Below are 25,987 nucleotides of genomic sequence, written 5' to 3'. Positions count from 1 at the left end.
GGAAACTGCAAAGCTGTATGTAACTCAATATGTTAACGTACCATTATTCAGCAGGTTTCATTTGACTATGAAGTAAAATGTGTTAATTCTTTTGGTTACAGATGTGGACAATAAAAATATATGACCCTCATACACCATATGTAAAATGTTCCCTTAGCAATTTATAATAGCCTGTGTAAAATAGGCAAAAACTAAAATGAATGGTTTTCTTCTGCAGATTTACATCAAAAAAAATAGTTATTCTAACAAATGAATACACATACCCGAGTCACTGAATAGTACAAACACCCCGAGTCAATGAACAGTATACATACCCTGAGTCACTAAATAGCACACACCCCAAGTTACTGAATAGCACACACACCAAGTCACTGAATAGTACACATACCCCGAGTCACTGAATAGTACATACCGAGTCCCTGAATAGTACACATACCCCGAGTTACTGAATAGTACATACCCCGAGTTACTGAATAATACATACCCTGAGTCACTGAATAGTACATACCCCAAGTCACTGAATAGCACACACACCTAGTCACTGAATAGTACATACCCCGAGTTACTGAATAATACACATACCCTGAGTCACTGAATAGTACATACCCCAAGTCACTGAATAGCACACACACCTAGTCACTGAATAGTACATACCCTGAGTTACTGAATAATACACATACCCTGAGTCACTGAATAGTACACATACCCCAAGTCACTGAATAGTACACATACCCCGAGTCCCTGAATAGTACACATACCCTGAGTCACTGAATAATACATACCCTGAGTTACTGAATAGTACACACACCCTGAGTCACTGAATAGTACACACACCCTGAGTCACTGAATAGCTCTGCGTTTATTAGTCTTCACAAGTACATTCCTCGGGAGTTTGTTTTAACCTTCAAATAAATCTCTCATGACTATAGAGTTAACCAGAACCGCTCGAGAACTCAAGTCATGTTGAATAACTTCACTGCAGCTGGATCATTTTTTTGTTAAGATACTGTTAGTTGGGTTAAAGATTATTTTTGAAAACGGCCCTACTACTAGGTGACAGACAAATGTGACGCTTCTATGAACATTCTAATAGATGGCATGGCTCTAAAAGGACTACGCTTGTTAGACAACATTTTATTATATTTTTCTTCTTTTTTTCCTCCTGTCACAAATACCTGGGTCGTCCGAGAAACACAATTCATTCGTAACATTTTGGAGATGGACTGTCGCAGAGTTATCTTCTTTCCCCCCCCACAGTGAGTGACTGTCAGATTCCAACAGAGATAAAGATGCATCTTTGTCCAGGCTGTTAGACCTGGCCAGTTGCATAGACAACTTACATTTGAGACTATGTCTAATGTGAAGTCAGTCTTGCGAAAGCCATATAGCATACATATCTTACCTAAACCGGTCTAACTAGCCAAAATTGCAGTGTATTCTGGGTGATTTAAGACACTGACAGAGAATGAAACAATGTCCGATGTTAGAAAAAGAAAGATGTACGTAGTTTACCACAGCTGTAAATGTATGTATTTGAGGAATACAACTATAGAGTTTGAGCCAATGAATAAATTTACTGACAGAATAAAACAAAAACAAAGGGAGCCAGACTTGCAAGGTGAACTCAACAATCGCAAAACTCTTTTTAGCGGGGTCACAACACACAGCTTCCGCTTCCCCTTACCACATATATTACTAACCCTTTAACTGCACTTGATGGCAGCATAAGACCACAAATAGCTAGGGGAATCATTATTTATTCAGTATAGTTTTAGACTGCTACACAATGTGAAAAAGGAACACTGTTAGGGACATTTTGTAATAAGTGCACAAACCAGTCAGTACAAACGTCGAATACGGGGAAGAATTACTGAGAAAATAAATAGGGTTAATAACGGAGCAAGTGGTCTGTAACAACGTGCAGAAATGGTGTAGGTTGTGCAATGGATGGAGCAAAATACAGGAAAATACTGCAAGAGAATCTGCTTCAGTCCGCTAAAAAACTGAAGCTTGGGAGGAAATTCACCTTTCAGCAGGGCAATGATCCCAAGCACAAGGCCAAAGCAACATTGGAGTGGCTCAAGAACAAAAAGGTGAATGTCCTACAGTAGCCCAGTCAAAGTCCTGATCTCAATCCCATTGAGAATCTGTGGCACTATTTGAAAATTGTGGTCCACAAGCGTCGTCCAACCAACCTGAACAACCTAGAGAAAATCTGCCAAGAAGAATGGGCCAAAATTACTCCTTCACTGTGTGCAAAGCTGGTACATACTTACCCCAAAAGATTTAAAGCTGTTATTGCAGTGAAAAGTGGCTCCACCAAATATTAATGTATGGGGGTTGAATACTTATGCAAGCAAGATATTTCAGTTTATTTTTCTTAAAAATATTTTCCAACATAAAACCAATGTCACCTTACAATAATTGATTCTGAGTTTCAGTGTTTTAAAATATCAAACAGAACGAAATTTCAATGTACCATTTGTAATTCAGTAATATGAGAGAATTGGTCAGGGGTCTGAATACTTTTGCAAGCCACTGGATGGATGGATGGACAGATGGATAAGAGTAAAACAGTAAAGTAAAACAATAGTCACTGCATTGCAAAAGGACACTCAGTACTGTTTCTCCAGCCAAGCCCAACCCCTTGTTCGCTGTATTTTTCACATACCTCTTCTTTGATGTGATACACTTACTAACACATGTCTTTGAACCTGCAGACTATCAATAAAACTACCGACACTTGGTTGTCTGAGAGTGATGAAGACGAATATATTAATTTGTGGGTATATATTGTATAGGAAAGACAGGCAGGACAGAAGAGGTGGAGGGGTAGCGCTATACATAAGGAACAGTCTTGAAGCCCAGGTGTTAAATCTGGATGAAGAAAACAACGCCAAATCAGTATGGGTCAGAAAAATGGACAAAAATTCAAACAGGCATAATAATAGCAGCATGCTATAGACCGCCAAATTCAGACACATAGCAAAATAATCTGTTGTACAATGACATTAGAAATGCGTGTAGCAAAGGAGAAGCCATACTAATGGGGGATTTCAACTTCCCCCATATAAAATGGGAAAACATGGTGGGGAGTACAATGGACAAAATTGAAATGGTGGAAATGACAAATGACTGCTTCCTAACACAATCTGTCAAGGCACCGACTAGAAGGGAGGCATGCCTTGATTTAGTCTTTTCAAATAAAGACAGAACAACTAAAACAGAGGTCAGAGAACCACTGGCAAACTCAGACCACAACATGGTCTCATTTGAAGTGATTTTTAAAAGCCAAAAAGTAATGACTAAAGCCAAGGCTTACAATTTTAGAAAGGCAAACTATGAAGGTATGAAACAGAGACTAACAGAAGTTGATTGGAGTAAAATAGAGAAAACATTGCTGTGTTGGGTTTGCACCAAACATAACGCTTTGCATTTAGGCCAAAAAGTTGCATTTTAGTTTCGTCAAACCACAAAACTTTTTTGCCACATAGCTATAAAATTGTTTTTTTACATACTTCAAAACGGGATTCAAGACGGGCTTTCTTGAATAATGGCTACCTTCTTGCCACCCTACCATACAGGCCAGATTTGTGGAGTACTTGGGATATTGTTGTCACATGCACATTTCGACCAGTCTAGGCCACAAAAGCCTGCAGCTCTTGCAAAATTGCCATTGGCCTCTTGGTAGCCTCTCTGATCAGTCTCCTTCTCCTCGGTCATCCAGTTGGGAGGAACGGTCTGATCTAGGCAGGGTCTTGGTGGTGCCACACATGTTCCACTTCTTAATAATCGTCTTGACTGTGCGCCAAGGGATATGTTTTTATACCCATCCCCTGATCTGTGCCTTTCAACAATTTTGTCCAGAGTTATTTTGAAAGCAACGTGGTGCTCATGGTTGAGTCTTTGCTTTGAAATGTACTACCTAGCAGAGGGAACCTACAGGTTTATCCTGAAATCATGTGAATCACTATAATTTAACACAGGTGGAGGCCACTTGGTGTGTGATTTTAAAGGCGATTGGTTATACCTGAGCTAATTTAGGATTGCTATTACAAGGGGGGTGGACACTTATCCAACCAAGTGATTTCAGTTTTTATTTTTAATTAATATTCTACAAATTTCTAGAATATTTTTTTCACTTGGAAGTTGTGGGGTAGGATGTGGAGATAAATGAAAAATATATATTTTAATGCATTTTAAAAATCAAGCCTATAAGGAAACAAAAGGTGAACATTTTGAAAGGGGCTGTATACTTTCCACAATTTTTGCATCAATTATTATTATACATTTTTTTGATTGAGACAATAAAAATAAAAAAAGTGCCAAGATTAACAGTTTAGATGTTTTATTTACCATGTAAATCAAAGAAACTACAAATCGATATTGCACAAGTCTACCAGAAGCCGTAATAGTTGTAGAGTAGTATTTAAGGCATGTTGGATTTCAAAATGTCACAGTTTTTCATTAAGTATTGAAAACTACAAAGCAGCATGTAACTTCGTATGTTAACGTAGCATTATTCCATAGGCTTCATTCGACTCTGTGAAGCAAAATAATTTAATTATGTAGGGAGATGCAAAACTTTTGGTCATAGCTGTCTATTCACTGTACTCTAATAGATAAATTACAAATGTACATGCAATACTGGAAAAATACAATAAAAAAGTAGCCTCGATTTACGATGCTCTACAGCGAGATATGTATATATTTGACCCATAATATTAATGTTACAGTTTATTACATATGATGTAACTACTGCTTGGAACTTTTTGTCTGAACAAAATCTCCACAATGCACAAACAGCATCCCCAAATCACTGTCAGCTGAAAGGCTAAAATCTGTTTATGTTCCAGAACAAGCTGAACGTGTCAGAATCTTCTGCCTCACAAAATTCCATCAACTTTGAATGTTACTAACAGCTGGGCAAAGTTCAGTATTTAAAAAAAAAAAAACATGCTTTCTGGATATTCATTTGTTAAGTTTGTTCATAGGGTTGTTCCAACTTTTGTACTTGATAATAATAAAATTAAAAATCCAATTGATGCATATGATTAATACGTTCTTGTGACTAATTTAAACTTATTAATATGTCTCAATATTAATTAAATAGTTATTAAATTAAATTGATTAGTCTTATTACTTTGGATGTACTGTTTCTTGATTGAGTACTGACTTGTTCAGTTATTTTAAAATAACAGTAGAATGTTTTGTTGAAAAATTCCTTTTTGACACTAAGGCTAAAACGACGACTACATCTAAGTAAAAGATTTTCAAAACTTCATGTTGTGCATGGGTGTGGGGGGTGGGGATGGGGGGGGGGGGGGGGGTCTACTTCACAGTCTTGCACTAGGGCCCAGTAAATCATAGCACTGGCAAGGGGTGGGGCTAAGATTGCTAAACACTTTGTGCTCTACAATAGAATATACAGGCTTTCTGGCTATAAATATATTCTCAAAAAGCAAGGGCACTGCTTATGCAGATCTAGTAGGAGACAGATGCATAATAGTGGCACCAACATCACACTGTACCTCTATGAATTCCACTGTCATTATCAATGTCTAGTGTGGCATCCACATGTTTAATATGCGTCAGTTTTTTGGGTAGGTGGTGGGGAACTGCAAGCTGGGCAACATGAGGGGAAGTGTGTATGTATGGTCAATCATGAGACACAGGTGCGTAACTGAAGGACTATCAATAGTGCTGTAATACAAATGTATGTCCTAGCATACATTTCTGTTCTATGGAATTGCAAATGTTCAGTGGCATAATACAGTCTTTTGCAAGAGAGGAAGGGGTGATGGTCTGGCATTAGCACTCATAGTACCATGGATAGGGGAAATGGGAGCACTTTAAGAAAAGGACACCCATATGACAAATGTACGACAATGATATTGTCATCTTCAAAAAACAAACTGTTTACATGGGGGAGTGGAATGTGCTCTGTCATGTCAGTTTGTGAGGGCAGCACCAACAACCAACAGTTTTTCAGTGTCATACTGGATGAGCAACAGAACGGTTTACTGGGAGGGATGGCCTCACCATCACAGTTGTGCTGTATATGATGTGCTGTAATACCAGTGTTGTAGGGCTATGTTGGCAGACAGCGCAAACATGCGTTCTGTAAATATCTATCCCTATGCAGTGCAGATGGATGTCTCTCATGTTATCTGCAGAGAGTTGCATGTTGTTCATCTTAACTGATGATGGCCGTCTGTGGTTGCTTGTGTTGCCTTGCTCCTTTCACTGCTTGTAGGGTAGGAGGGAATGCAGAGTTAGAGTTAAAAACCCTGGCATCACATTTCCCTACTTTTGTCATTTTAATATCAACCCTAACTACACATTCCTGTTTCAGTGGAATATCTAAACAGTTAATGACTCTTAGTTATTTGAAAAGACATTTATTTCGTACCCTGAAGTGGAGAGGAAACACGAGGAAGGCAGACCCCGGAATCTAGCTGACCTTGACGGCAGGCAAGCTTCGAGCGCCTGTATTACTGAAGACACAGACCAGCTGGAGGAAGCAGCGCAAATCCGTTAAGTATTCAACGGGTAGTGTTGTAATCCTCTTATGAACTCGAGAATAAGCAGACTTTAAAGTAAAATTAATGTTTTGTTTTAAGTGGAATGTAAGAAAAGTATCATTGCTTTCATGCTTTGAGTTAATGAACACAATAGTATATTTGTTTGTATGTGATTTAAACAAATTGATGTGAGTTTCAAAAGACAATTATCATTCTGCGTTTAGAAGCTAGAATCCAAATTTAGCTGTCTTGATAACACAAAAGAGTGTCTTTACCTCGCAAGAGTGAGAATTGCCTTCTGAACCGAAACATATACATATACACATATATATATATATATATATATATATATATATATATATATATATATATATATATATATATATATGAGACGTTGATTTTAAACGATGCTATGCTTTGATTATCAATATTAACGAAAGTGAATATTTGTGTTACTAATGATACCCCTGTTAATACTAACCTTCGACTTAAATAGCTGTCAGGAATGCAGTTGTAACCTTAAGGGACTCTCCCATAGATTGCGTTGAATCGCTAATCAATAATCAACCAGCGGGAGTGGGGGTGTTCATGTTTGAATCTTATTTTCTGTACTGTTTAGTTTAGTTAATTCATCCTTTCTGTATTATCTTAGTTTAGTTGTTGCACTTTTAATATTTCCTTTATTTAGTTGTATTTCTAATAAAACTGTTACTTTGTGTTCACTAGAAACGTCGTATAGTCTGATTATTTCAATAAGGGTCGGTTTCTACATGATTTGAATTCAAAACAAGGTATTCAACTATTACAATTTAAATTAGTCAAAATACAAATATACCTTTGTGGCAGTGCGATTGCCCTGCACAGTGGTAAATTAGCGTTGGTGTGGTTTATATGTGGGAATGGGTTTATTGTGTATTGTTTTGGAATTGATTAGTTTGATTGTATTATTGTTTACAGACGGGCGCTCGATTGAGACTAGCTGCTTGCTATGCTTGGTTGAGGGGAAGGGCAGCAAGTGATTGGCTGTGCTGGTCCTCAATCAGCAGGTGGGCGGGTCTCGACCGAGTGTCCGTCAGTTTAAAAACATCCGCGGGAGATTGCTCGGGGCTGCTGCAAGGCCTGCCGTTTTCACGGCACCTTTTGAGTTATAGTTTGGGGTATTGTGTTTTATTTTGCACTTTTTGTACGGTTTACTGTATTTGTCCTCTGTGAGTTACCATCGCTGGTAACGTCACATGACCGTCTTTATTTTACTTTCACTTTCTTTTTGTTGTTAATAAATCCTGCGCGCCTGTGCCGGCGTTTCAACACCACCTCAGTCTCTCTGTATGCTTGAACAGCGGCTACCCACACGCGTGACTCGAGGAAGACCCTGTCACATATGGTGTCGGAAGTGGATTCCGCTGCATCCTGCCGAAGCAAGGCTAGATGGCTACAGAGAGACAGGAGGAGCAAACCCCTGAAATTTTTTGGGGGGGGACAAGGGCAGACCACAGGTAAACCTGAGGGGCTGCTGCAAGGAGAGGGGTGGAGCCGCTGTCCTTAAAGGCACTGAGAAGGAGCCGAGACATCCCGCCCGAACGCCAGAGAGACCGAGGAGGGTCCGTCCCCGAGAGCTGCAGAAGGAGGAGTTCCGGTCCTGGAAGCTGGCGAGGGAGGAGGAGAGAATGCCTGCCCGGACGCCAGCGGGAGGAACTGCCTGCCGAGCGTCAGCGAAGGAGGACCTGTCGTTTGTGGGGGATCGTCTCAGAAGGAGGCGGGTCAATCCTCCGGAGAGGAGCCCCGTGAAGGGACACTGGGTTTAGGGGGTAAGCGGGGTTGAATGGGCGCCCCCTTATAGAAGCCCTGGGGGTTAATAATTGTTGGTGTGTTAATGGTTGCATGTGAGTAGATTGTTAGTAGATTATTGTATAAATGATGGTGATGGGAAATAATAGTGATGGTAATGATAAATTATCGAGATAATAATGGTGATAAATTGTATTGATGATACTGTGGTGATAACATTGGAGCCAGTTAGCTGTCTGGTGGTTGGTTGAGGCTGGCTGGGCTCGAATGTTCCCTCCCACCCACCCATATGTAGTGTGTTAATAAAAATAAAATAAATAAAATAAAATAAAGTGAATGGTGTTGTCGGATGAACCCTTGGGGCTCATCCTAAGGAGGGAGGTATGTGGCAGTGCGATTGCCCTGCACAGTGGTAAATTAGCGTTGGTGTGGTTTATATGTGGGAATGGGTTTATTGTGTATTGTTTTGGAATTGATTAGTTTGATTGTATTATTGTTTACAGACGGGCGCTCGATTGAGACTAGCTGCTTGCTATGCTTGGTTGAGGGGAAGGGCAGCAAGTGATTGGCTGTGCTGGTCCTCAATCAGCAGGTGGGCGGGTCTCGACCGAGTGTCCGTCAGTTTAAAAACATCCGCGGGAGATTGCTCGGGGCTGCTGCAAGGCCTGCCGTTTTCACGGCACCTTTTTGAGTTATAGTTTGGGGTATTGTGTTTTATTTTGCACTTTTTGTACAGTTTACTGTATTTGTCCTCTGTGAGTTACCATCGCTGGTAACGTCACATGACCGTCTTTATTTTACTTTCACTTTCTTTTTGTTGTTAATAAATCCTGCGCGCCTGTGCCGGCGTTTCAACACCACCTCAGTCTCTCTGTATGCTTGAACAGCGGCGACCCACACGCGTGACTCGAGGAAGACCCTGTCACAACCTTGCACACGCACACACACACACACACACACACACACATACAGTGCCTTTGCAAAAGTATTCAGACCCCTAACCAATTCTCTCATATTACTGAATTACAAATGGTACACTGAAATTTTGTTCTGTTCGATTTTTTTTTTTTTTTTTTTTTTTTAAAACAGTGAAACTCAAAATCAATTATTGTAAGGTGACATTGGTTTTATGTTGGAAAATATTTAAGAAAAATAAACTGAAATATCTTGCTTGCATAAGTATTCAGCCCCCATACATTAATATTTGGTGGAGCCACTTTTCGCTGCAATAACAGCTTTAAGTCTTTTGGGGTAAGTATGTACCAGCTTTGCACACAGTGAAGGAGTAATTTTGGCCCATTCTTCTTGGCAGATTTTCTCCAGGTTGTTCAGGTTGGTTGGACGATGCTTGTGGACCGCAATTTTCAAATAGTGCCACAGATTCTCAATGGGATTGAGATCAGGACTTTGACTGGGCCACTGTAGGACATTCACCTTTTTGTTCTTGAGCCACTCCAATGTTGCTTTGGCCTTGTGCTTGGGATCATTGCCCTGCTGAAAGGTGAATTTCCTCCCAAGCTTCAGTTTTTTAGCGGACTGAAGGCGATTCTCTTGCAGTATTTTCCTGTATTTTGCTCCATCCATTCTTCCTTCAATTGCAACAAGATGCCCAGTCCCTGCTGATGAGAAGCATCCCCACAACATGATGCTGTCACCACCATAATTCACTGTAGGGATAGTGTGTCTTGAGGCATGAGCAGTGTTAGGTTTGCGCTACACATAGCGCTTAGTTTTGGCGAAAAAGCTCTATCTTGGTCTCATCTGACCACAAAACCTTTTCCCACAACGCAGCTGGGTCACTCATGCTTTCTGGCAAACTCCAGACGTGCTTTCAGATGGTACTTTTTGAGTAACTGTTTCTTTCTTGCCACCCTCCCATACAGGTCAGTGTTATGCAGAGCTCTTGATATGGTTGACTGGTGCACCATTACTCCACTCCCAGCCACTAAACTCTGTAGCTCCTTCAAAGTGATTGTTGGCCTCTCTGTGGCTTCTCTCACAAGTCTCCTTCTTGTTTGAGTGCTGAGTTTTGAGGGACAGCCTTTTCTTGGCGGTGCCTGGGTGGTGTGATGCAGCTTCCACTTCCTGATTATTGCTCCAATTGTGCTCACTGGGATTTCCAAACACTTGGATATTATTTTGTACCCTTTCCCTAATCTATGCATTTCTATTACTTTATCTCTAACTTCTGTAGAATGCTCTTTGGTCTTCGTTTTCCTTCAGATTCACAGCATTACCAATGATCCTTCAACAGTGGGGTTTTTATCCAGAAAATGTGACAGCAACTTTAATGGTTCACAGGTGGAGGCCAATGGTAAGGTAATTGTGTCCTCGTTTGGGCAATTTCTTTCATCGGTGCAAACTGGGAGCTTCCACAGCACAGGGGTTGAATACTTATGCAAGCAAGATATTTCAGTTTTTTTTTTTCTTAAAAATATTTCCCAACATAAAACCAATGTCACCTTACAATAATTGATTCTGAGTTTCAGTGTTTAAAAATAAAATATCAAACAGAACGAAATTTCAATGTACCATTTGTAATTCAGTAATATGAGAGAATTGGTCAGGAGTCTGAATACTTTTGCAATATAATATATATATATATATATATATAATATATATTTGTCTATATGTATATATATATATATAAAATATCAATATATATATATATATATATAGATATATATATATATAATATATACACATATTACACATATACATATATATACATATATATACACACATACACACACACACATATATACACACAGTATTACTTCAATTTGGCACCACCCTCGAAACAAAGACGCCCTCATATTGACTTCACAGTCATACATTAGCTTTATAATAGAGGCCGCCCTCGAATAAACGCCACTATCAATAAGAAACATTAAGGTTTTTACTTTTTTCTCCCCCTACTAAAAAAAAAAAAACAACACACAGTAAACAAATAAACACGCAACACTGTCTAGGTACATGTAACACCCCCGACGAGACAGGAGCCTCAATCTAGCAAGGAAATTACAAACTAATGTACACACACATAGTAAGCACATTTTATTTTACAGTAGTACAGTTCAGCAGTGCTTCTGAAGTTCTTATAGGTGGGTTTGTTGTTTTGTTTTTAGTTCAATTGTAATTCTCATTCAAATAAAAACAAATGTGTTTACTATCTATGAGAAGATTTATTTTCGGTTTCTCTTGCAGAGAAATTACAAACATCAAGTTACAGTGAGAAAAAAAACTGAGTAAGACGATTGTAGTTTTTACAGAAATCAAACTGATATTCTGAGGTAATTTTTGGTACAGAAAAACATCTGTGTCACACTCTTGGATTTAACTGTCACACTAGCATTGTCCCGCCACTTAACAACCAATACACACTCCTGATTCACTGGTTCTGTACTCCCCTGTCCTTCCAACTCCCACCTAATAGACACCCGGTAACTGTCACAATAAATGTACCATAGTCAGAAGTAGGTTAGCCACACACGCTGCTACATACAGGTATGCTACCATATTAAAGAAAATAAGCAACCGCCATACTTCTAAAAAATAAGAAGAAGAAGAATATAGGAGAGGATACCAAGTCTCTTGTGGTGACTATTAAGGCAAGTATATCAGCCACAGGGTGGATAGGTAACAATGTGTTCCACGGCACCCCATAGGCGTGGAGGGCTGAGCGGAGTCTGAGACACATGAAATAGGAAAAATCAGGGAGCGAGCAAGTGTCCTTGAGGTTCTGGGGCCTCATTTATCAAACTTGGTGTAAAGTTGACTCTAATTTTGAGCATACACGCTCAAACCCATACATTTGAGTATGCAAGAAAAAAATGGGATTTATCAAATTGGCAAACTTAATTGATTGATGTTTCATTGATAAATCACACTCATCCTATAAATGTGTGTAGGTTCGCGCGCTTCAATTCTCTGCCCTCAATTAGCCTTATATGGTGCATAAATAGCGGCATATTTCAAAGTGACAATGAACATTCTAAATTAGAAAGAAGAAAATGTTCTAAAAGCAGCAATGGCAGGTACACAGCTGTCAAATAAACAAACATATGTAGCTTGGCAGGAGGTCACAGCTGCTGTAAACCCAGTGAGTTCTGACAGCCGGACCATGACCGAAATAAAAAAAGAAATGGTCCGACTTGAAGGTTGAGGGTAAAAGGCGCATTATGGCTACAAGTACTAGTGTGGGAACTACAGGAATGCATAATATGTCGATAAGGCTAGCTGATTAGGAGTGGATAATGTCACCAATTATCAACTGAGTTGACAATTTCACCAAGTCATTAAATGTGTTCATCATGTTATTCTTTGGATGTGCATCGTCGTAATTATATTAACCATACGCTATTATCACAGTCTGTTTATACACTTGAGCTGATGCATTTATATGCCAATATATTTATTTGGACATTAACAGTAATAAAACAATAGCCCTTGAATAACTATTTTACAAAACGTCCAATATCTTATTTTACTTAACAAAATATGTTTCAAGCGTGCAATATCACTTTTCAGCCACTGGATGTAGCGTACTGATGATCAGAAGTTTGCGTAGAGGTACGCACTTTTCCATGTCAAGTTGAAATTTGATAAATCACAAAGTTTGCATGGAATCAAGTGTAAACACAGTTTACCACAGATCTGTGCGTACGCACTGTTAATAAATGAGGCCCCTGGAACGTACGAAGACCATTATCATCAAAGACATCGCTAAGAACATGAATATTTCTGGTGGACCAGGGTGAATAAGTAAAAGGCTGGGATCCTGTCAATAAAAAGGGATTATTCCAAATAGGTGAGAACTTATGAAATGTTGGGGAGTTGCCAAGAACTTTCTTCCAAATATCTAATGAGTTTGCAGACGAAGTGATCTCTCAACGTTTTCCACAAGAACAGGGTGTTGAGTTTCGTAAACTACAGGCTATGGAAATCCTGTTCAATTAGAAAAAGACGGATTAGTTCCAAATAGGTTGAGAATCACTTATTTATTGGGTCCATTCGAAGAAACATAGTCCTGCCCTTAGGAGCTGAAAATAAAAGATCCTGAAGTCTGATTGGCTTAACTAAGGATTCCTCAATTGGTCTCCATGAAGCTGATGACCCAACCATGTTTTAAAAATCCATAATTGAAAAGCCCAGTAGTAATATTTAAAATTCGGTACAGCCAGACCGCCCAATGTTTTAGAGCGTTTTAAAGTACTCAACCAAACTCTTGGCTGCCTATCCTTCCAATGCCTGTCATGATTGTATTGATTTGTTCCAGGTACTTTTGTGGGAGTGAAATGTGGATCATAGAGAATTGGAAATGAATACGAGGGAGTATATTCATTTTTATAGTGGAGATCCTATCCTGTAACCTGTAAAGGAGACCATCTAGTCCAATCTGCTTTGATTTTATTTAGGACTTCAAAAATATTTTCTTTACGAATCTGCAGGAAATTAGGAGACATATGTACTGATAAATCCTCTCCTGATCACTCGTTTTATCACCAAACTCCTCAATAATGCAATCCAAGTCATTATGTTATTACTATAACATCTCAAAAAGCTCTGCAAATGTCTGTAAAATTCTTTGAGCGTTGGATGCAGATGCAGTTATCTCCTGTCTGTTACCTCTGTGATGCATGGGTCTATCGGATACGGCATTTTTTTCAGCTTCATTCGACTCCTATCGGTCTCACTCGGCCATTGAAAGGTTTTCTCTGCTTTTTCCAGAGAAAAAATGACTAGAGACCTGTGCTTTATATCTTTTTGATGATGCCGGACAGGGTCCGACATCGGACTGGAAAGAGAATTGTTATGGGTCGGACCTGGGCCGACATAGGACCGCAAAGGGTTAATGCATTGGAGACTGAATTGGAAATACCAGATAGGAACAAAAGTATGTCAGCATAGAGCGATATATGATGTATGGAGCCCTGTATAGTGGTGGGAGCTATATTGCTACTTTGTATAATAGCTTGTGCCAGCGGTTCTAAGGAAAGGACAAATAATAATGGGAACAATGGACAGCCCTGTTGAGTACCTCTGCCAAGCGCGAACTGGGGGGGATAACACTGTACATGCACATGCACGCATGCAGTAGGGTTGTTGTATAAGGTGCGGATCGTTCTAGAACTGACCACAGGTAATTCCATTCTATGCGATCGAATGCCTTCTCAGCATCCAGAGAGAATATAGCACAAGAGGCAAGTTGATGCGGGGCTTGGTCTAAAATATGAGAGATGCCGCATGTTGACTGGAGCAAGGCAGCCCCTCAAAAAACATTGTCTGATTGTGATGTATTAGGTTACCTACGCAATTCTCCAACCGCCTAGAGAGAGCCTTTGCAAATAATTTTAGGTCCGAGTTTAAAAGTGAAAGGGGCCTATAGCTAGCACATTCTAAATGATCTTTTCATTTTTTAACAAGCAACAAAATCAAAGCAGATTTCTGATCTCTATGGAAAGAGCCATTTTGCAATGAAAAAAATGTATGGAATTGAGTATTAGTGATCCAACTTGATCCCATACTGCCAGCAAGAGCTCAGGTGGAATGCCAACCCAGGGGACTTTTGCTTCTGCATAGTTCGAGCTGCTGCCTCCGATTCTTGCAATGAGCTTCAGGTCCCTCTGGGTCTGGGTGGCAGTTCTCTAACATTAATGTAGACAGTAGCTTAGTATGCTGCTCTGGCAACATTAACCCCACTGTGTAAAATGGATACACCCTGTGTACTGCACAGTATTTATTGTCCTGTTAGTTCTTATTATCAAGGAGGATTCCAGCACAATTTTACCAACTACACCTATTAAGGCTACTGTAGTGATGGCTTTCTGGATGAGGTATTAATTATGTTATTAATTGTAAAGTTTTACACTGTGTATGTGTGTCTTTTATATTTAAGTTATTTTTAATCATTATGTTTAAATTGTGTGTGAATGTGCATACTAATTCAGTTGCTTTAATATGCTTTTATGTTAAGGTTCTATACAATATTGTGTAAGTTTTGAGTTCTTTCATTTCCCATTGGCAAAACCAGCTATGTGCAGTTTTGCATAGCCTAACACGACTGAAAGTCACAGATGGGTATCTGAGCTAAACGCCAAAAGGGAGGAGATTAGCAGAGATAGCGTGAGATGGGGGAGGGGAACTGAAAGACAAGATGGATGTGCCCTGTTAGGTACAACGTGGTATGTAGCCCCCCCTTTTCCCCTGCAGAGGGAAGGTGCAATTATAGAGTGGAAACCCCTATCACTGGACAGAAGTAAAACAAATGGGAGTGGAGTCAACAGTTGTTTACAAAGGTATAAATACCCAAAATGGTAAAGTTGTCAGTCTTTTCATCTCTTTTGAATTGACTCCATGGATATCTGTGCTTTCTGATACAAACCTATGCACTCAGCTGTGCTGAGGTCTCGTCCGAAGTCAGTTTAAATCTCGTGCTTATATGATTGTATTGGAGGTATACCTTTCTTGTATATAAAGTGTTTTTGAATCAAAAACCATTTGTCAGCTTAATCTTTTTCACTACACTACTATGGGGGCTTTTTCTTTGATTACCTTACAGTAACTGATAGAGCTAATTCAACACATGAGAGCTACTGCATGCTCTCTCAATCCTATTCCTACAAAACTATTAAAAGATGTTCTTGGTGTTATTAATACCCACAGTGTTTTTTAAATCCTCAAAAGTAAAGATAAATGGTTCACTTTCAGAGACTCTGGTATAGTTCCACTCAGCAAAAACGTAGTTAAGCAAAACAATTATATCCCTGTGGTAAAGCCTATGCTTAAGAAACACAATTTGGACCCTAAGGTCCTCAATAATTATAGGCCAAGAGAGAAATAGAAATCTCCAACCTACCATTCTTAACATAAGGTTCAAAGAGGAGAGTTGTTGCAATTCAATTACAAAAATAGCAAATATGTTAAATATTACTTTTCTTACAAAGGTGACAACATATTCGAGAAGTTTCAGTCTGGTGTTTAGGTGCTAAACAAACATCCTCCCATAGTACTCAAGAAATGAAAGGTAATTTACAAACCGCTAACCCCTCTTGACACAGGGGTTGTACTGACAGACTGGATAATGTAATACCGATCTAGATAACTACAGTGCTGACTTCTTTGATACTATAATGTAGACCATTCCATCCATGGTTTTACTGAATTGATTTTTCTTGAATGCACAGTATGATAACTGCCTGGATTTCTTTTGACAAAGTCTCAAACTGAACGCTGGATTCAAACCATTATCTTTGAGTGGTTAAGATTTCAGAAAGTACTGATTAGAGGTCTCTGGATTGGGGGTGTACCACAGGGATCAGTATTAGGTCCTCTGCATTCCTAATACGGAATGATTTAGATTCTGGTATAGTAAGCAAACTTGTTAAATTTGCAGACGACACAAAAGTAGGAGGAGTGGCAAACACTGTTGCAGCAGCAAAGGTCATTCAAAATGATCTAGACAAGATTCAGAACTGGGCAGACACATGGCAAATGACATTTAATAGAGAAAAGTGTAAGGTACTGCACGCAGGAAATAAAAATGTACATTATAAATATCATATGGGAGATATTGAAATTGGAGAAGGAATCTATGAAAAAGACCTAGGAGTTTTTGTTGACTCAGAAATGTCTTCATCTAGGCAATGTGGGGAAGCTATAAAAAAGGCTAACAAGATACTCGGATACATTGTGAAAAGTGTTGAATTTAAATCAAGGGAAGTAATGTTAAAACTGTACAATGCACTAGTAAGACCTCATCTTGAATATTGTGTGCAGTTCTGGTCACCTCGCTATAAAAAAGATATTGCTGCTCTAGAAAGAGTGCAAAGAAGAGCAACCAGAATTATTCCTGGCTTAAAAGGCATGTCATACAAATGGGCTAAAGAATTGAAGTTCTGTTCAGAAATTGTGCAAGAAGTTGCCATATTCAAAGTTCAAGCATTCAAAATTCTAAAAGGTATTGACAGTGTCGACCCAAGGGACTTTTTCAGCCTGAAAAAAGAAACAAGGACCAGGGGTCACAAATGGAGATTAGAAAAAGGGGCATTCAGAACAGAAAATAGGAGACACTTTTTTACACAGAGAATTGTGAGGGTCTGGAATCAACTCCCCAGTAATGTTGTTGAAGCTGACACCCTGGGATCCTTCAAGAAGCTGCTTGATGAGATTTTGGGATCAATAATCTACTAACAACCAAACGAGCAAGATGGGCCGAATGGCCTCCTCTCGTTTGTAAACTTTCTTATGTTCACTTAAGGTCGCTGTGGTAAAGCCTATGCTTAAGAAACACAATTTGGACCCTAAGGTCCTCAATAATTATAGGCTAATCTCCAACCTACCATTCTTAAATAAGGTTCAAGAGAGTTGTTGCAATTCAATTACAAAAAAGTATAACTCTTAAATTGTATATTCGAGAAGTTTCAGTCTGGTTTTGTGCTACACATAGCACCAAGATGGCCCTAGTGAACGATCTGCTGATAAGCTCTAGATCTAAGTGCTGTCTTTGATACTGTAGACCATTCCATCCTACTGAATTGTCTTGAAAACACAGTATGACTGCCTGGTCTTGTTCTATCCTGGTTCAAACCTTATCTTTGAAAGATTTCAGTTTGTCTCTATTGGGGAGGTAAAAATCAGCATTATCGGAAGTTGTCTGTGGTGTTTCAGGTCCCTTGCTGTTTTCATTATATATGCAACTATTAGGTGACATTGGGCCCGATATTCGAAAGGTTTATACACCTCACAGAGGGGTATAAGCATCTCAAATGGCAGTTGCGCCGAAATTGTGCCAAGTTGCCATATTCAAAACGTCCTTTTGCGCGTCACAATCCATTCCACGCTGTGCAGAAATAAAATGCATGCATCGCGCAATACGGGGGGGGGGGAGTGGCCGACAATATGAGTGATCCTGGTATATTCGAAGCTACGCGCCAAGCACAAAACCAGGTTTGTGACACGCAGAACAAGGATTGTAAAAGGACTGCATTAACTCCGCGCACACTACCATTCCAGCACTGACTACAAACAGACAACAATGGGAAACGTCGACGGGCACGCTGCATGCTACCGACATGTGGATGTGAATCATGCAAGGTACACTCAGCAACAGCAACCCCGACATAGCGAAGATATGCTGAAAGGGTGCACCGGCCACGGCACACACAGAGGAGCTCAGCAATGAGCAAATCGTGTCCAGATATCGTCTTGACTCATCTATGCCACATGCTGCATGATGACCTGGCCAGAACAAACCTGTACAGTCATGCTTTGTCTGAGCAATTGGTAGCGTCTGTCTGTATGTGTATCCTGGCTACCGGGACCTTCCAGAAGGTACCAGGTGATACAGTGGGGATCACCCAGTCAGCCGTGTCCCACCACCTCGACCGGTTCATAACCGCGTTGCTGCCACTTGCCGAGGAACACATTAAATTCCCCAGTACCAGAGCAAACACTGAGATAATGCAGGGTTTTTATGAGGTTGCGCACCTGCCGAGTGAGGTAGGTGCAATTGACTGCACCCATATTGCTATCCAGGTACCTGTTCCAGTTGCATTCTGAATAGGTGGAAATTTGAATAGCTATTCCATGCCATGTAAACAGGGTATTCCGAATGAATCCATCCGTATTCTGGAACCAGTATTCTGAAAACGTGATACCGAATACCCACTTAGTATTAGGATACTATCAGAATACTAGCCCTTCTAGACACTTTATTCAGAAAACCTTTTTTTTTTTCAAGACACACAAGTTTTTGTTGTTTAATCTATAATACATAAGAATATTTATTTAGTTAGTTAGTTAGTTAGTTATCATCCTTGTAGTCACACTGAGATTAAAACCTCTTATGAGTGAGACCTAGCCAAGCAAGTAGCAGCAAGTTTAAATCGGACAACAAGAACAAGTACACAATAAAATACAATTAAGACACAAGCAAATCACATTCAGAACAATAATCAAAATACACAAAAGTAGTGAACTATTTAAAACAATTACAGCTCTCAGTCACGAAATCATGCAGTTTACTCTTAAATTGCAATGAAGATGTCTGGGTCTGCAGCTTTAGTTTGGACTGGAACTCATTCCAGGACCTTGAGGCATAATAAGCAAAGGATCCTTTACCAGCCTCATTACGCACATTTGGGATTTTAAAATGCAAAAAAGAATGAGATCTGAGGCTATGGTTACTATGAGAAGCTATAAGGTATTCATTTAAATAAGTATATTCATAACATTTACATTGAATAGCCTTATATACCAAAATATACCAGTGCATCAACCTGTGTAAAGCCAAAGTCCAGCCTACCAAATCGTATAATATACAATGATGAGTATTAAATCTTGTATTTGTATTGTACCTCAATGCTGCATGATATAGCGAGTCCAGTTTACCTAAAGTTGATGGTGATGCAAACCTATATACCATAGTCAATTTGCGGCAAAAGCATACAAGCAACAAGCCTTTGTTTCCATAATAACATATATATGTTCATATCATAGTGACGTTTATAACGTATTCCCATGCCCAACAGACAAGTGTGAAAACATGCATTAACCCTGTCCAGCACACTGCCTTCCTTGTTGTGCAGATGCTTGTTCTGTTCCTTTAATATGGTCCTATTAGCAAATGGTAATGCATTGGTAATTAGAAACATGTGATGCAAATGTATTCTAGGTGGACATTAAAATAGGCACATAGCTCAATCAAATTTGAATTGGGCAAAAGCCCTAATTTGTCTGAATATATCAATATCTGCGCGATAATTATGATGCGCTAGTTCCATTAACTGAGCACTGCTGGCTCAAATAGTGTCAGAGTAACAGTCGACTCTGGAATTGGGAACCTATACAAAGCATGAGGGGGGGGGGGGGGGGGGATCAGTTATGTGTTTTATCACCGAGTATTGTACTGATATGATGGACAGCGGTAGTGTGTTTACATATACAGTTATATGTGTTCTTCACTGCTCCACAGGCATACCGGCATCCAACGTGTACCTTCAAATTATGGAAATGAAGATTGAGAGAAGGATGAAGAGGGGAGGGGGGTCCTGCCTATTACCTTTGCTGTGTGTTGCCACACATCTGTAAATTAATTGTATAAATACGTCATACACCCATCTTGTGGCCCATTACTTTATTTGGCTGTTCCATAGGTTGCTGTGCATTACAGGTGAGGGGTGGGCAGCTGCACTTCAGAGAGCCAATCACCGACAGGCCACTCTTGCTGTGAAAGGCATGCTAACGTTTTCCTAAAGTCAGACCGGTGATACGATCAAACAATCAAAGACCTGTACTTTCTCTGCAGCAGTCCAATCATAAGTTAGCTGAGGCAGGACAAACAGTTCTGTTAATTTCTGGCCGTTTTTATGCAGCTGTCCACTCTGCTGAATGTCGATGTTGCTTATTGTACAGAGACTGTTCATTTACTGAGGAATCACAGTAGGCTACAATTAACATTTTAGGAGCGTATTTAGAATTAATTATTATTCTTACAAAAAAAAAATCCATTCTGGAGACACTCAACCTTACAAACTGGGCTTAATCATGATGTTCAACTGGGTGAATGAACTTGTTACATTTACAAATCAGAGAGTGTGCTACCACAGTTAGACTTTGTCACGGTACGACTGGCCTTTAAAGAAATCTATATAGTATCTCCTCGTGATACAATACTGTCCGTATTCAATAAAACAGTGGCGTTATCAGTACATTAATTTGAAAACTCAACGCCTAGCTATGGAGCCAATTGTGTATTTGAATGGTCCGTATGTATGTCTGCAGGATATATTGTGTGGTCTCGTCTGCTGTCATATCAGTACATACTGAGGCAACACCAATGACAGCAGCTTGTTGCATTACTAATGGTGACTGTCCATCATTCTGCATTCTCGCTTGGCTGTTGTGTACAGTTGCTATATTGGTAGTAAATGCGCATTTTTTTTTGCGACGCATAAACAGATTTGCGAATTGCTCAGAAAACTGCTATATTCCAATGTCTCGCAACTGCTTTGTGCCGTTTTGGAATACCTCTCATTTTGTGCTAAAGCACTATTTTTTTTGCGAGGCACAAATTTAGCGAGCGGAGTGCGCGAAGATCGATGATAGGGCCCATTATCCGCAGACATGGAATGAACTTCCATTGCTATGCTGATGATACCCAGCTATATTTGTCCCCAAAGCCAGGAATTTCTTTTGCCTGGATGTTATTAGCTACTTGCCTTACATACATCAAACACTGGATGTCAAAGAATTTTCTAATGTTGAATTCAGATAAAACAGAGGTTTTGCTAGTGGCCTCACAGGACCAACTAAAAGGAAATGTGGGATTACATGAGCTCGACCCTTGCAGTCTCTCATCAAAACCTAAACTAGAAATTCAAAGTTTGGGGTCTTTGATCCTGATCTATCATTTGAGACTCATATTAGGGAAGTTACTGAAGTATCTTTTTACCATTTGAGACCAATTATTTCCACATCTGATGCCGAGAGACTAATGTCTAAATTTAATATTTGTGTGACCACATACATAACAATATAACCAGCGCACTCACATATAATCCGACAGTCATTCACAAGGGGAATAGCCGACAACTCAGCAACAGCCCATCTCCAACATGTTACGAGTGTCTTGTGTTACTCAAAATGATCAAGGTATGTGTGGCCAGACAGAAGAAAAAAAAAAAAAAGGATTGAGAGGCAAAATATGAAAATTGACAATGTCGACCCAAGGGACTTTTTTGACGTGAAAAAAGAAACAAGGACCAGGGGTCAGAAATGGAGATTAGATAAAGGGACATTCAGAACTTTTTTTTACACAGAGAATTGTGAAGGTCCGGAACCAACTACCCAGTGGGCCGAATGGCCTCCTCTCGTTTGTAAACTTTCTTATGTTCTTAATCAAATCTGCTTCCAACAGAGATAAAGCTGCGTCTTTGTCCAGGCTGTTAAATTATCCTTGTGAAAGGACGTCATTTTTGGCTTGATTTGCAGGAGTTAAATACTTAAGAAGCTGCTCATTTCTCAGTTCTAATTCTTTTTTTTCCCCCTCTCTTCCTTTTCTCTTTCTGATTCCGAGAGCCAATTTACGATAACACATTTTTGAAAAGCCACTAACCTCCAATAACACCTGATCTTTTGTGCACTGCGGATGTTGTAGTAGCTCATTTGCTTTTCTGGCTAACTGCACTGCGCAACGAAGAGACTAAGACCAGAGGATGGAAAAATACCAGCAACTGACTTGAACAAAGAGTGCAAGAACAATGGAAGATTATGAAGTGTGGAATGTGTGCAAAACTTATGGTTAAATAAAAGATACATAGATGAAGTGCCGGCACAAAGTAATGCAACCCCTGTGGAGAATGTTCAAGGTTTCTTATGCAAACTGTTAATATGCTAATAGTGTTATTGTGAATTTACTAACATGACTACGTGCTGCATGCTGATTTGTGAAACATATTTCTTACTGCGTAGTTACTATTGATTGGTACTAACAATATATATAAAATCGTCCCTTAAGGACATAACTATAGAGCAATTTACTGCACCATTGGTCGTGTGTGATTGTCTCTCCAGAGATCTGCTATGTTCAATAAATAACTTTAACAATATACTCTTGGATCTGAATCGTTGTGTTCTAGTAATATTATTAAAACTATTAATATTATGACTATTCAACCAAAAAGAAAAATTAGTGAACAAATATTACCAGAATTTCAAAAGGACAAATGTTTTGGCAATATTGCATTATTTGCTTTGGTTGGTTAATATGATTGCATCCAGTACAATTTGATCTGTCCTTAGGAAACTGATATCGCTCCTATTGTCATTTTGGCAACTTATGGTATTCATTGCCAAGTTCTTTTAGAAAATATCTTAGAAGTTACTATTCTACCTGCTATAGTACTGGAAAATTGTAACGCTTGTCAACTCATGGTATTCGCTGTCATGCATACAAGTCATTTTTAAGAATGATTTGTATGCAATAATATAGGAGTTACTTTATCACATACTAGTGGGAAAGTATCAGATATTTCAGAAACAGAATTGCCTTTTAAAGAATCACAACTCCCCAGTAAAGGTGCACCGCGTAGAGTGCAGGATGCACCCTATAGCATGGAAGTCGCAGATTCGAATCCAGGCTATGTCATTGCCAACCGTGACTGGGGGTTCCCGGGGGCGGCGCACAATTGGCTGAGCGCCACCCGGGTAGGGAGGGCTTAGGTCGGCAGGGTAATCCATGGTTCACCGTGCACCTGCAACCCCTGTGGCTGATAGGGCACCTGCAGGTCTGCAGTGGAGCCATTCAGATCTGTGTTGTCCTCCAGCACTACAGGTCTGACGGCTTCGCTGTGGATCCACAGTGCGATAAATGACGGCTTGGCAGGAACACTGTTTCAGAGGACGCGTGTTTCAGCCTCCATTTCCTGAGTCGCCAGGGGGGGTTTCAGCAGTGAACAGCTATCAGTTATCAAAGAGTTATCATTGTATTGCATGCAACTTACAGTTTTAAGCTAAGGGATTGAGAGCATCCCAATAGTTAATTATTTAGCAGTTGCTTTGACTAATTACTTGAATGCTATTATAAATCATTATTGTTTTAAGAAACTGAATAGACTGAATTGCAAGCTTCCTTATATATCAACATCAGGCCAGAACTTGAAATCAAGGGGTAATTAAAACTATTTGTTACAGCCTGTAAATCTGATGTTATATTCAAAGGATAACATCCTAACATGAATGATTTATATACTCTAATCATTACTAATTGTTAAATTCCTAAATTAAATATAACTGGAATGTAAAATGTAACTATACCTTACCCCCCTACAGTATCAACGCCCTCCTATACTCATTGCCATGTTGGTATTATTACAATTCAGGAAAGGTGGATAACTGTATGATGAAAACTCTTCTCCAACTGGAACACTGTAATCGATTATGGTTTCTACAACAGACATTATGGCTTACAATCATAACATGGGATGTTTCCATGATCTGTTTTAGACAACTGATCCCACATGAATGTGGTACATTGCTTAGTTAAAGTCTGATCACTGGAGGCTGCAGAGAGACAGGGTGTGTCTGTAGACGTAAGATTTTAGGGATTGAAGCAGTGTACTTGAATCTGCATGGAGGACATCTGAATTTAATAAATTACTCATTTAGACTCACCTTTTAAACTGTTTCAGGAAGATACCGATATTCATGCTTTTCTTAGCATTGAGTATAGAATCCTGAGGGGGTGAAAAAAAGAACAGGGTATCAGAGGAGTCATTCTGTACAAAATACATAGATGGTCTATTCAGTTCAATATCAACAGCCTCAATACTTTAAAACAACATGGACAATTCCTGCAACAGGTGTTCACATTAGGACACTGGTAAAACAAAAGCATTGATCAAATCATGGATGTGAAGACCAGAAGGTATTAACCTGGAATTTGATTAAGACATGCAATTCAGATGTTAACTATGTTAAACAGGTTATAGATGTCTATATCTATCTGAATAGATATCCAGCTAGTCACTTAACACAACTGTCCAAAACGGCTGAATTTACCACAATAAAAATGTTTAACACACAAAAACAAAAAGCAATTTAGTATTACTATTATGAATGATGGAACAGTTTACCAACAAGAAATTACCAAAATAATCCCTGTAATACTTGATCTTGCTTGAGTTTCCCATTATTATAGAAAGAAGCCATGATAGGCTTTAGTGTTTCACTGCTTGTTTTTGTAACTATAACCATTATAAAAGTGATGGATGCTTTATATCCCATGATGACATCACTTTAGTGTTTTTATAATCTCCCTCATTACAACTATCACAACTTGACTCTGGAAAAGCAACAGCTTTGCTATGGAATTTTTATGGCCAAAATGCAGAACATAACTACACTCTTATTTGTTTAAGAGTGAAAACTATTGCTTTTTCTAGTTATTCGTTGATCATTATTGACTTGACTGGGGAAAACAAAACAAAAAAAACACACACTAAAATGTGGGGGAAGTGATGGTGCCCATAGGATTGTTAGTTTGTTCCTTTCAACAAGTTCAAACCTAAAGGAAACACACTGCACCTACTCAAAGGCCCTGTGATCACTATGGTAACAGAAATGGGAGGGGCTGTTTAGCGAAGAAAACATTGCACAATGGAAACAGTATAATTGAAAGGATTATCAGCAAATTAAAATCCATCTGATCTATATTACCATACAATTACTCACCTTGCTAGGATGTTAAAGTATGTACACCAGAACACCAGGCCCACACTGGCAGAGTTCATATTAACTCAGGAGTTAAACATTCTGCTTGCTGGACAGTCAACACCAATATGTAAACTCCATGCAAAAGCACCAAGAACTCATTAAAAGTGAATCAATTTAGTAGAAACTGCATTTTTGAGAGGAGAAAAACAAGCTAAACTTTATTTTACTATAGTAAGTCAACAGCATAGAAAGTTATTTTTCCAGCTTGCTGTATTCACTGTATATGTATGCAATAAGACCCCAGACAGAGGGCATTGTATGACGGTTTGGGTAATTGGGCCCAAGACGGCCAGGACGCTGTTGCAACCAAAACAGTCATATAATACCCGATAATGCCCGCTATGGTGGGTCTTACTGCTTACTAGTTAAATGTTACAGCACAATTAACTATAATGTTTATT

The 25,987-nt window shown here is 39.3% G+C and overlaps 1 protein-coding gene across 1 annotated transcript in view; it reads right to left on the bottom strand.

Moving 5' to 3' along the window:
• The window catches only part of LOC121327986 (FH2 domain-containing protein 1-like), a 116,724-nt gene that overhangs the window by 66,475 nt on the left and 24,262 nt on the right, over positions 1 to 25,987 (bottom strand). The window contains exon 3 of the mRNA XM_041272393.1: positions 24,486 to 24,547. Coding sequence (XP_041128327.1) covers positions 24,486 to 24,547 — 62 coding nt within the window. The remainder of the gene's footprint in view (positions 1 to 24,485; positions 24,548 to 25,987) is intronic.

Source organism: Polyodon spathula, chromosome 15 (assembly GCF_017654505.1).
Source record: "Polyodon spathula isolate WHYD16114869_AA chromosome 15, ASM1765450v1, whole genome shotgun sequence".
Taxonomy (NCBI): domain Eukaryota; kingdom Metazoa; phylum Chordata; class Actinopteri; order Acipenseriformes; family Polyodontidae; genus Polyodon; species Polyodon spathula.
Note: the sequence above shows the minus strand (reverse complement) of the source record. Positions and strands in the feature narration are given on the sequence as shown.